The sequence below is a fragment of the Phymastichus coffea genome, unplaced genomic scaffold (assembly GCF_024137745.1).
Source record: "Phymastichus coffea isolate CEN01 unplaced genomic scaffold, Cenicafe_Pcof_1.1 PCOF00016, whole genome shotgun sequence".
Classification (NCBI taxonomy): domain Eukaryota; kingdom Metazoa; phylum Arthropoda; class Insecta; order Hymenoptera; family Eulophidae; genus Phymastichus; species Phymastichus coffea.
In genome coordinates this window covers 5,192,132-5,204,548 of record NW_026706827.1, presented here as the reverse complement: position 1 = coordinate 5,204,548, position 12,417 = coordinate 5,192,132, and the positions used below count along the sequence as shown (strand labels likewise).

The following is a 12,417-nucleotide window of genomic DNA, read 5'->3' as shown; positions in this document are numbered from 1 at the left end:
ACGGAACCAACCAAGGATTTGCAGACGGTAACACGAAAAAGAACAGACAAGACAAAAAGAAAACGGACGCAAAGAATCGGTCTCACAGAGGCGGACCGGTCCACCGGAAAAGGGGACTGGTTGTCCTGATCAGGTCGGGCACGGACATGACGTACTCCGATATAGTACGGAAAATACGAACGACGATCGACCCGAAGGACAGCCTCGTGCAGGTGACAACCCTGAGGAAGACGGAGAACGACTTATATCTTCTGAAGCTATAGGTAGACGCAAACAAGCTGAACGGACGCGAGATGTTTGGACGACAGATCCAAGACGCGATCGGGGAAGCGGGCAGTGTCAGGGCCATGATCTCCAAGGTCCAATTGGATATCATGGATCTGGACTGCGTTCCGACTCCGAAAAACGTGACGGACGCGCTCAGACGAAAGACGGGATGAGATACGGACTTCCGAGTCCACATTATGGGTCCAAACCACGCTGAGTAGTATATGGAGGTCTGCGAATTGGAATCGTGGGAAGCCGATGCGTTGCTTCGGTGTGGTCGGATCGGAATTGGCTGGGTGCATTGCCGCGTACGCAAACGACTGACGGTGACAAAATGTTACAGATGCCTGGGCTTCGGCCATGTGAAAGCTGAATGGACAGGAAAGGATAGGATGAAATGCTGCCGCAAGTGTGGAACATCCGGACACTACGCGACGGTATGTAAAAACAAGCCGGTTTGCCCACTGTGCTCCGAGGCCGAGCACAGGGACCTCACCTACCTTGCCGGAAGCGGCAGATGTGCCGTGTTTTGCGTCGCGCTGGAGGAGTGCAGGGGACGGGTCAGAGGACGAACAGAATAATTCAGGAAAACCTGAATCGAAGTACGACTGCAGTCATGCTCCTACCTCAGATAGTCGACGAATATGACGTAGACATCCTGATTTTGAGTAAACCATACAGGAGAAGGACAACCCAGACATACATCACAAACGAGACAGAGACCACTGCTATCTAGATAAGGGGTGGCACCCAATCTAGAGTCTCCAATCGCGGTGTCGAGAACGACTACGTCTGGGTCATAGTTGGTGCTGTTACTTACCTCAGCGTCTACCTGACACACAACTGCACCGTGAGTTCGAAAGAAAGGCGGCACTTCTAGAAGACGGGATCAGGAACCTGCCCGGGAATGTCATCGTTGCGGGGGATTTTAACACGAGAGCGACCGAGTGGGGAATGAACGAAACGAATCGAAGCGGACGACTACTGCTGGAAATGGCGGCAAGGCTCGATCTAGCAGTGGTAAATACGGGACATACGCCGACGTAGAGACGGCCAGGTGTCGGAGACTCTGTCCTCGACGTCACGATGACATCGGACGGAATCCTGCCACGGCTGAGGGGATAGCGGATGATCGAAGACTACACAGCCAGCGATCACCAATACATTGTCTTCGAAGTCGTGGGACGGACGGGAACAAGACGAACGACAACCTACCAACCCCCACGGTGGAATCTACGTAAACTCGACGGACGAAAATTTTCGGAAGAGCTAATGGCAACACCGGCTCCAGGGGAGAGAATTCCCCCCGAACTAACGGCCGGTAAAGAGCGGAAAGACGGACAAACGAGACGGCCAAATTAATAGACATCTTGTGCAGAAGCACAATGCCTAAACGTCAACAGATACAACAAAGAGAACCACAATACTGATGGACAAACGAGATAGCCGAGCTACGCTGGATATCCCTGACAAATAGGCAACGAGTGACAAGGGCAGGGGGCGGACCCGAAAGGGAAAACCTTCAAGCCATATACAAAACAACACGGAAGACGCTGACGAAAGTAATATGGGACAACAAGACACGATGCTGGAGGAAGCTCCAGAGGAAGTGGGAGGAGGTGAACGAGCATCTTTTGAGAACCGGCTACAAGATCATGACCAGGAAACTAGGGGTCCGAGTCTCATCGGAACTTAATGATGCCGAAACAGCAGGACGGATTGTTGACAGATTGTTTCCAACGCACCTGATTAGGATAAACGTGATGGATGACGTAGACGCACAAATGCCCCCCGCCTTTGCCGCTGAGGAGCTCATCAGAGCAACGAATGCGACGAAGACGGGTAAGGCACCGGGACCCTCCGAGTACCGTCCGAGATCCTCCGGCTTGTGGCTCGTCTACGGCCGGAGATTCTCCTCGACCTATACAACACGTGTTTGACGACAGGAACGTTCAGCGACCGGTGGAAGGTTGCAAGGCTCGTTCTTATCCCAAAAAGTAAGAACGATCTTGCCACGTCTTCGGCTTACCGACCGTTAAGTTTACTTAACACGACTGGTAAACTTTTTGAACAATTACTGAGACCGAGACTAATCTACGCGATACAGACCGGAGGGGGTTTATTAGATAAGCAGTTCGGTTTCAGGAGCGATCGATCGACAATTGGAGCGATCCAAAAGGTGGTCGACTCTTTCCTGGAACTAGACAGACACTGCCACGCAGCGCGAGCTATAGTGTTGGCGACGCTCGACATTATGAATGCTTTTAACTCGGCCAGGTGGAAAAATATCTTGGAGGCGCTGAAATGCAACTTCGGGATCCCACCATATCTGTTTCGGGTTGTGGAGGATTACCTAAAAAACAGACGGAGAACGTACGAGACGATCGAAGGACAAGTAACGAGACAGGTCACCGCTAGGATGGCACAGGGGTCGATACTGGGACATAACTTCTGGAATGGCTTATACGATAGCTTGCTTCGGCTTGGGATGCCGCTCAGAGTGACCCTCGTCGCCTACGCTGATGACGTGGCGGCGGTGATTACGGAGAGGTCCCCTGAGCTGGCGCAACTGGCGTTGAACCAGACCATGAGACGAGTCGGACAATGGATGACAGACCACGGACTATAACTCGCAACAGAAAAGACGGAACTGACGTTTCTCACGAGAAAACGCATACAGACGATAATACATATGAGGATGGGGACATACGAGATGGAGACCAAGAAGGAAATCAAGTACCTTGGGGTAACCCTTGATACGAAGATGACCTTCTGGCCTCCTATACAGAAAACAACCCGGAAAGCGACAGAGAGGATAGCATCCTTGAGTTGCCTGATGGAAAACACGACGGGACCGAGATCAGGGAAACGACGACTGTTAATGGCGACAGCTCACTCGATCCATCTATACGGTGCGGAAATATGGGCAGACTCCCTGAAGACAAAGAAATACTGTAAGACGATGATGATGGTACAGAGACAGGGCGCACTGCGAATCGCTTGCTTCTACCGAACAGTCTCTGCGCAGACTGTTTTGGTAGTGGCTGGCGTAATACACGTGGATCTTCTGGCCTTTAAACGCAAAAATATCTACGGGAGCAGCGTAGACATAGGACGAAAGAATGCGGCTATTGCCGAGCGTGACAGGACAATTGACATATGGAAAGGCCGATGGACAGAGGAACTAGACTGAAAGCGGCAACGAGAAGATATACTGTCTGTCAATTACTTTTGACATACCTACGTCAAAATCAGGCAAACTTGAAAGTTTTGTATTTCGGTCGAAAATTATCGAATCAAGAAAATCGAAGTGCATTTTGAAGGTTGTTGTAATAACTTCCATTTAACACGTGAAGAAAGTTAAAAAATCGAAACTGTATTTTTTACGATGAAAAATAGATTAAAAAATTTTCGATTTTTTTCACATCGATTCAAATCAATGTCAGTTTAGAACTAGTAATAGAAGGAAAAATATACCAATAGAAGTCAAAAACTAGTCTCTTTCCTTTTGCGAAAACCACCCGCGGATTTTTGTGCAATCTTTTACAGTCAATTTTGTAAAAATACAGCTTTTTTTAAATATATCGTTACCTCAAGTTCTATTGGTTTTCGAGAAAAATGTCGTTAAGAAAAAAGTTTTGTTTTATGCCCCAAAACACGGAAATAAAGTTAAAATAAAGAAACAGAAAAAAATTTTTTTACTCGTTTAATCTACTTTAATCTCTCTATAATTTTGCTGCATGAATTATTTAGTTATATGGTTATTTATTTATTTATTATTTATTTATTGATTATTTATTTTTTTGTTAATAATTGTTAAAAAATGTTAAAAATGTAAAACTTAATTACGAATTTCACTCATATTCATCTTGAAATAAAAATTCTCGAATTTTCCGTCTTTATATGCACGATAGGATAACGAATTCTTGAAATCTTGTTAAAAATGCCTTTGATTCTAGCATTCATGACAAATTCGGAGAAATGGCGAATGGTCAGCGCGACTCGATTGGAACACTCAATTCCCGGTGTCGACGGATCCACGCGCCGCAACGGTATTATTTGCCCGAGAAAAATCACGCACTGCACTTCACAATTAATTTTAGTGAGTGGCACTTTGCCTACTAACAAATTTCCGCTGAAGAATCCGACGAGCGAAACTACGGCAACGAATCTGGCACAGTTGCTTCCTTCTAATCTAGCGATCAGCGGCAAAATGGACGAGAAACGGCTTTTCGCGGTCAAAGATCATCTTTCCTCTCCTCTTTGCGACAAGAAATCCTATTATTGGCCGATATACTAATTCGGATATCGCTAGCGCTCTCCGAATATTTCATCATTGGTCAATATATAAATTAGAAAAGTACAGCGCCCTCATTTTATCTCCTACTTTCGTCGCTATTTACTCTCTCTCACCCCCCACTAAGTCGGCTAGTATTGATTGATGAGAAAAATCTACCCCTACTCTTATTTATTTTTCGATGCGGATGGAAATCAAATTTTATTCTAATTCGCTTATTGGTCGTGACGTCACCAGCGAGTTTCGTCAGAGTTTCGAATTTCATCAATCAATTATTAATTTAATTTGTCAGATGGCTTTTCGCTTATTAATACATTTAAAAGGTGATAGCGGCCGCATACAAGTATTTCTAATTTTATATTTTAATATGTTACATGTATATAAATCGTATCGCTAAATTATTTGTAGTAATAATATAATTGTAACTCGATCTTATTTTCGTAGCGCCCTCATCATCGCATTTACATTTGAATCTGTATAAACTTATTTTAGTTCGTTCGCTTCATATGGTCTGTCTCGCTCGCTCTCGCTTTTAGTCTGTCTCGCTCGCGCTTGCTGAGTCTGTCTCGCTCACTCATGTTTAGTCTGTACCGCTCTTCAAGATGGCCGCCTACGCAATACGTGGTTGGGAGTGTATGTGCGCTCACTTTTTCCTCTTCGTGCGCTCCATTTTTTCAGTCATCCATCGGATCGCGTTTTCCAACTTCTTACGTCGTTTTCGCAGGTGTACGTAGATGGATATGAAAAATAATTAGTGTTCAAATTAGGGCGCGCATAAATTGTAATTATACGGTTGGTTACGGGGCGGCAAGGGCCGGGGGTGGCTTTCCTGAGGTATTGCAAGTAATGCAACACTCTCAGGCAAAGCCTTGTAATGTACCGCATTACAGGTTCCTCTAACTAGCTCTGCTTGGCTCCTTACCTCTTCAATAAGATATATATATATCGATTTTTTATATTTAAAATAACGATTTGTTTATTCCAAAATAATAAAAAGAATAGCAAATTAATATGAATTTAATATTAATATAAATTCAATATGAATAGATATGCAGTATAAGTGGAAATTTAATATCAATCAAAATTCAATAATAATATAAATAAACAAATATTGAAATATGAAAATAGTATTTAAGCTTCTAGATTAGCTGTTGCGGGTTGTGAATCAACTGCCGAAAAATTGAGTTGTCTTTAAGCTTGTTGGCTTCAACCTACATATTTTTTCTTATGTTTACTTAATTACTGAATTGTGGTAAATTCAATTTTTACATTTTAAAACGTAGCAGTATCGTTATATCTAGATTAAAGCGTTCAATTCATTATTAAATGATAGAGGTATGTAAAGACTGCTTGATATATAGTTCATTTCAAAATTCAAAGCCATGTAGAGTTAAACTGTGATGAGGAAAATCGCTTTATTCACGATTTACTCTCTATCCATTATCTCTTGACGCCAGCACATACTATCGTCGGAACGGACACTATGTGTATATGTAAGCGTGCCACTCATGAACCATCTGTTTGTTTCAAGATGCTGATTGGCTGAGTCGGGAAAGAAATAGTGTAACTCAATACAGAAACGAGCGAGTTCACATAAGAGTCGCGTTGCGTGCGATCCGCAAGCGGCCGCGTTTCATGGGTCGTCAGCCTAATAGCAATTATTTCTTTGCATGCAAAGCGTTGTGGCAGTTTTGAATTTCAAGTGTTAGGCTCGGTGAGCCACAAGTATGAGCAGTACACACGCAGTCTCTCTCTCTCTTCTCTTGAATTCTTACTTCTATGTTCCATGAGTACTATCAGCAGAAGTGTCCGTGTACTAACCGAGTACATGAGTACCATAGTTATGCAATTACGGTGCTTGTAATCAAAGTAGCGAAGATGTATCTCTGCATGGGCGTGCATTCATGTCTGCCTATGGTAACTGGTCTCTCTTCGAGCGCATCGTGTTTGTTGTTTGCCATTGATGTCGCGATATCGTCGAAGATATTTTGTACAACAGTTGGTAATAAATATTTTATTTTGTTTATAAATGTCATAATCATTGAATTTACTCCCGCGTCCTTTCCTTTTTCAGGCTCTCTAACGTACGCAAACATTTTTATTTGCACGTCTAGAGGGTCACTTGACTAAACTAAAAGTTTTGATTTCCAACTACAATGCAAAAGAAATTAAAGTCAATATATGTATTTTTAGAGATATTCAGAATATAAAATTTACTAATGTGTTGTTCAGTTGTCTAAAAATTATTATATTCTCACTTTTATATTATACGTTAATTATAAGTATCAAATGTAAGATGATGAATAATAACTAAATAAAAAAATGATCAATTACAGAGGCCGACAAAGAAAAAAAGCTAAAATACAGACTATACGTACCCGAAGGTTTTTGATGTATTGAATTCGAATCCAGCCTCAGAATTGATCCATCACTCTAGGTTTCCAAGATATCCTAACCTAAAAGTACTAAAAACCCAGTTCTTAGCTATATTCGAGATTATATAATATTAGGAATAAATATTTTTTCCTCAAACCAGTCAAATCTTTATAAACAAGCACCCTTACCCTCAAAATCCATCTTACAAATTTGGAATATCTTTTTTTTCATCGTGATATCGTTGATTGAAGTTGAGTAATTTAAGAGTGTCTTAACATTATACAATTCATCATTTTATCTAAGGCGGTGAACCAGACTTTGCATATTAACATTGTAAAGGTATGTAAGGGTTTTTGTGTCGCTGATCACGAATCCAAGGTCGGTTGATCTTTATAATATCAGCTTCAAGATCATTTGTAAATCAAATCGCCGTGAATCAAGAAAAAAAACTGAAACAATTAGATGTATATTTTTTGCATGTCTCAATCCAATTACAGGGTGGTCCATTTTAATCAAAGGGGTCAAATATTTGGTTCCAATAGCATGATAACAAAAAATAGTTCAGCTAAAACTTTTTAAAAGCTTTTAGCTTGCAATATTGAAAAAATCTTTCAATACTTTGACGAAACTTCATTAAGCCAAGTTTAATATGTAAAGGCGATAGCAGGATATCATCAAGATTCATAAGACTGTTCAAAGCAACGTTATTTGAACCAACATTCACGTCATTTCTGTTGGATCAATCCCTTTTTACCTAATATTGATATCTCGGTCACGACTATTCTATTAACAGAGAAAATAAGGATTCTTTGTATTACCGGATTGTAGACCTACTAAAATATTAATCATTTTAAAATCACCACAAATCAACCATTTGTTTTCGTTATATTTAATTTTCATATGAGTCATAGGACTCTTTTCATTTCAGTCAAGTGACCAATAAGGACAGTGACATATTTGCTTCCGTTGTGAAAAAGTACTGCCTTGAGACTATCTACTCAGAAATCAACGACGAGTCGCCAGTTTTCTGGCTTATAATCTTCTTGTACTCCATACAAATTTAAGACTTCCAATATTATTACAATAAACAAGTTCATTTTCTTTTGAGATTGAGTCACGAAATTGCTCATTTTTATTTTTGTAAATTGAGACTTTTATATTAGGTTCTAAAAGATTTCTCTGGTTCAGTCTTAAACCGAGTAATTCTGCTAAATCCTTAGGCAGACTCAAATCACGAATAAAATTATCCAAGGAATTTTTATTCTAAAGATGAGATTTATCTTTATCAAAAGAGCTTTGATAATTAAATTCAGTATCATCAGGTTCTTTTCCCGATTTTATTGAATCAAGTTGTTGTGATTAAAAAACAGAATTTTAATGTTTTTCAATTTATCCACATTGTGCGGATGTTACACTACTTAGATTGGTATAAATAATTACCGATTTATTGATATAATTAAGCCCATCAACGTTATCTCTACGAGGGGGGGGGGGGGGTCATTAAGTCTACAAAAAGAAGGAAAAAAAAGTTTTGCGTATGTTATTTTTTTTTATTTTTAAACATAATCTCCTTGAAGGTCGATACATTTGATTAAATGGACTTCCAGTTTTTTTAAGCCATCAGAAAAATGTGATTCCTGATAACCCTCAAAATAGGCATTTGTTTCGGCGATGACTTCTTCATTCGACGTGAATCGTTGTCCGGTAAGCCATTTTTTGAGGTTAGAAAATAAGAAAAAGTCACTGGAAGCCAAATCAGGCAAATATGGTAGATGGTCAATTAATTCGAACTTTAAATCGTTAATTTTTGCCATCGAAACTGCACACGTGTGAACTCGAGCATTGTCTTGAACAAAAAGGCATTTTTTTTTCTTCAAGTGAGGACATTTTTCTCTGATTTTTTCTTTCACCTAACCTAATAATGACGCATAATATTGTGCAGTGATCGTCTGGCCCTTTTCCAAGTAGTCGATGTAGATGATTCCATACGCATCCCAGAAAACAGTGGCCATAATCTTGCCAGCTGACTTTACTGTCTTTGCCTTCTTTGGGGCTGGTTCTCCTGCGGTAATCCATTGTTTGGACTGTTTTTTGATTTCAGGAGTGTAGTGGTGTACCCATGTTTCGTTGACAATTACGAGTCGACGCCAAAAGTCTTCAGGATTACGACGTATGAGTGCCAAAAGAGTCTCAGAGGTGACCACTCGGGTTCGTTTGTTTTCAACAGTTTACGCTCACAAAAAAACGACTTAATGAACTTTGTACGATATCTAATTAGTAGTATTGCTTGCTATAAACATCATAATTTAAGCGTGACGAGCGCCATTTTTTGGATTTTGTAAAGACTTATTGACCCCCCACGTACAAAAATAGCAATCGTTTTAGTGATCTCTAGGATTGCACCAAGCTGTTGGTAGAGAGAAAATATCTTTTATAATGTAATTCCAGTTCAGCAAAATCCAGTAACAATCCTTACAAATGGAGTTTGGCATCCATGGTTTATCGAGGTTATTCATAGGCATTTGATAACATTCTTGAAATTGTTTTGGAATGATGTTAAAGATCTTTATACGAAATCAAGACACCTCAAACTTTCCGCAAACATGACAAAACTTATTCACTATATCTATATATATAGATATACATGAAATCCTTGACATTTTTACTTTTATTTTATCCGTTACGCTGCCGCTCAAATACGATCTCTAATACGGATGATATTTACGAAGAAAGTGCTGTTTTCTGGAACACGGAAAACAATAGTTTCAAAAAATTCAAAGTCAGTCATTATTTTCTTGAGTTAACCGATTATTAACTCGCATACCTCCCGATTAACATCACTTTTATACCCCTCGATTAACCCATTCAGTCACGCTCTTAACACGATTGTCCAATCTTAAATTTTATATAATAACTTGAGGTTTTTAGGGTCGCTGATTACGAATATGTAGACAGATTTTTCAAATTCAAAATGGTAGATCCAATATGTCGGACCAAAAACTTCATAATTGTTTGGATTCGATTGAAAAAATGATTACACTGGTCTTTGGGATCACTGATTACAAATAGAAAGTAAAATTTTGCATATTCAATATTGCTGATTGAATATGGTACACTGAATTCAAGTATTTTAGTTCAAAAAATCTATACATATAATTTTTTTCTAATCATTTTCTTGATTCATAGCTATTTAACATTCAAATGACCTTGAAGTTGATACGACCGACCTTGGTTTCGTGATCAGCGACACAAAAACTTTTATATACCCTTACAATGTCATATGCAAAGTCTGATGCGTCGTCTTAGATAAAATGATGAATTGTATAATGTTAAGACACTCTTAAAGTACTTTACTTCAATCAACGATATTTCGATGAAAAAAAAAAGATATTCCAATTTGGCAAGATGGATTTTGAAGGGTAAAGTTTATGAAGATCTGACACGATTGTTGAAATTCTGTTCACCATCACAAAGATGCAAAAATCCTTAAATTTTTATTCAGTTAACTGGAAAAAAATGATAATGAGATACGTTTGTAAATATGTATAATTTATACAATGTTAAAAATTAACATACCGAAAATTAACTTTGAATGTTGTAACGGGGGGATAAATCTGCAAAATGAGAAATTTATTTAAGAGTAAACTCCCACGATGCAGAGCAAACCGCCGGTCCGTTAACACGTATGTTAATACGTGTATTCGCCTTAACGTCAGCTGACTTAACTTAGTTGTCTTCGATCAAGCAGAGTTGATGTCACCTTAAGTCACGTGCCTTGTGATACTCGATGAGTTTTAAGTGTAATCGACTTTGCTCCTAATCCACTTAATCCCCTAGCTATAATCGGATTAAAACCTAAGCCTTTTTCAATTGTTTAAACTATTAGGAAAAATTATATGACGCAATCGGCGAATAAGTTTAATAGATTTTATTAATAAAAATCTCTGTCGGGCCGAAAGACTGACGCACGCGAATAGGATTTACAATTAAATAACTTTCGGTGAGAAAGAGAGAGAGAGAGAGAAGATACGAATATTGGCGCGATCTAACGCTCGACGCGAATACAAAAAATTAACGCTAACACCGTTGGACAAAATATCAAATGTATTTTGTCACGCGATAATTAAGGGAGGTGCACCTACCCTGCGGTGCAATTACGGTGATCAGCCGTAATTGTTGAAGCAAATTAAAGGTGCTCCTCCGATCAGAATCAGCTGTGCTGCCTCGATCGCAAATCTGCTGTATAATAGCTGTTGCTTTTGCTGCTGCTTCCGTGATGCTGCTACTGTCGCTGCTTCCTCGCTCACCCTTGCACACGTATCCAAAATCCAAGTAAACTATTTATTGGCAAATCGGTGAAACACTGTGCTAAACTATTTTGGCGGTACTACACAAGTAACAGCTGAGACGTAACTGCTAATTCAAAAGATCGCGCGCCCCCTCTCTCTCTCAATACTTAAAACTAACGCGCGAAAATCAGAATCGCGAACGGTTCGATTAATTGAATCGACTACCGTTGCAATGTATTAATATATAATATATTATCGTGAGTATCTTTAAAATTTATTCGAAACTCTGTACATTTTATAATTGTTTAGAAAATAATCTTTGTTGCAAATTTATGATAACTAATAAACAAAAACATGGTGGTTATTTTTATAAATTCTGTTAATGGTACGACACTACGAGATAGTCAATATTTTTTTTATATATGTTTTCTATTAAAAATAATAATGATTGTTGTAATGCAGATGTATTGTATATTTTTAATATTTTACAGCTGCAGTGAAGTTACTTTTGGATATGGGGAGTGATATCAATGCGCAAATTGAAACAAATAGAAACACAGCTTTAACACTTGCATGTTTTCAAGGTAGACATGAAGTTGTGAGTCTACTTCTGGACCGAAAAGCTAACGTCGAACATCGAGCCAAGGTAAATTAAAAAGTAATCAATGTGAAAAATAACGAAATGGAATATATAAACAAATACTTTAATACAAATGTATAACGAGTAATATTGCTAACTCGTTATGTCTCTCTCTTTCTTTTAGTTAATGATTACATATGCCGACAATTTTCAGACCCAAAGACTAGACATACTGTACCCGAAGGAATTTGATGCGCTGAATCCAAATCTGTTCTCAAAATTGCTCCATCACTCTAGGTTTCCGAGATATCCTAACCTAAAAGTGCAAAAAACACTGTTTTTTGCGGTTTTTGAGGTTACATAGCATCTTGAATAAATTTTTTTTCCAAAAACGGCCGACAGCATCATAAAGGAGCACTCTTGCCCTCTGAAATCCATTTTTAAAATTTAAGATAGCTTTTTATCTCATCGAGATATCATTGATTGAAGTTAAGTATTTTCGTAGTTTCGTAACAACGTTAAAACAGCCTATATTGCATATGTGAGCCTATAAGCCCAATTTAAAAGTAATCGTTTTCGATTGAAAAGATCTATATATGGGTTTTGTT

The 12,417-nt window shown here is 39.0% G+C and overlaps 1 protein-coding gene across 1 annotated transcript in view; it reads left to right on the top strand.

Annotated features, from left to right (window-relative positions):
- Positions 1-12,417, top strand: part of LOC131675175 (uncharacterized) — a 929,507-nt gene that overhangs the window by 469,035 nt on the left and 448,055 nt on the right. Inside the window, exon 12 of the mRNA XM_058954049.1 lies at positions 11,721-11,875. Within this exon, the coding sequence (XP_058810032.1) occupies positions 11,721-11,875 (155 nt within the window). The remainder of the gene's footprint in view (positions 1-11,720; positions 11,876-12,417) is intronic.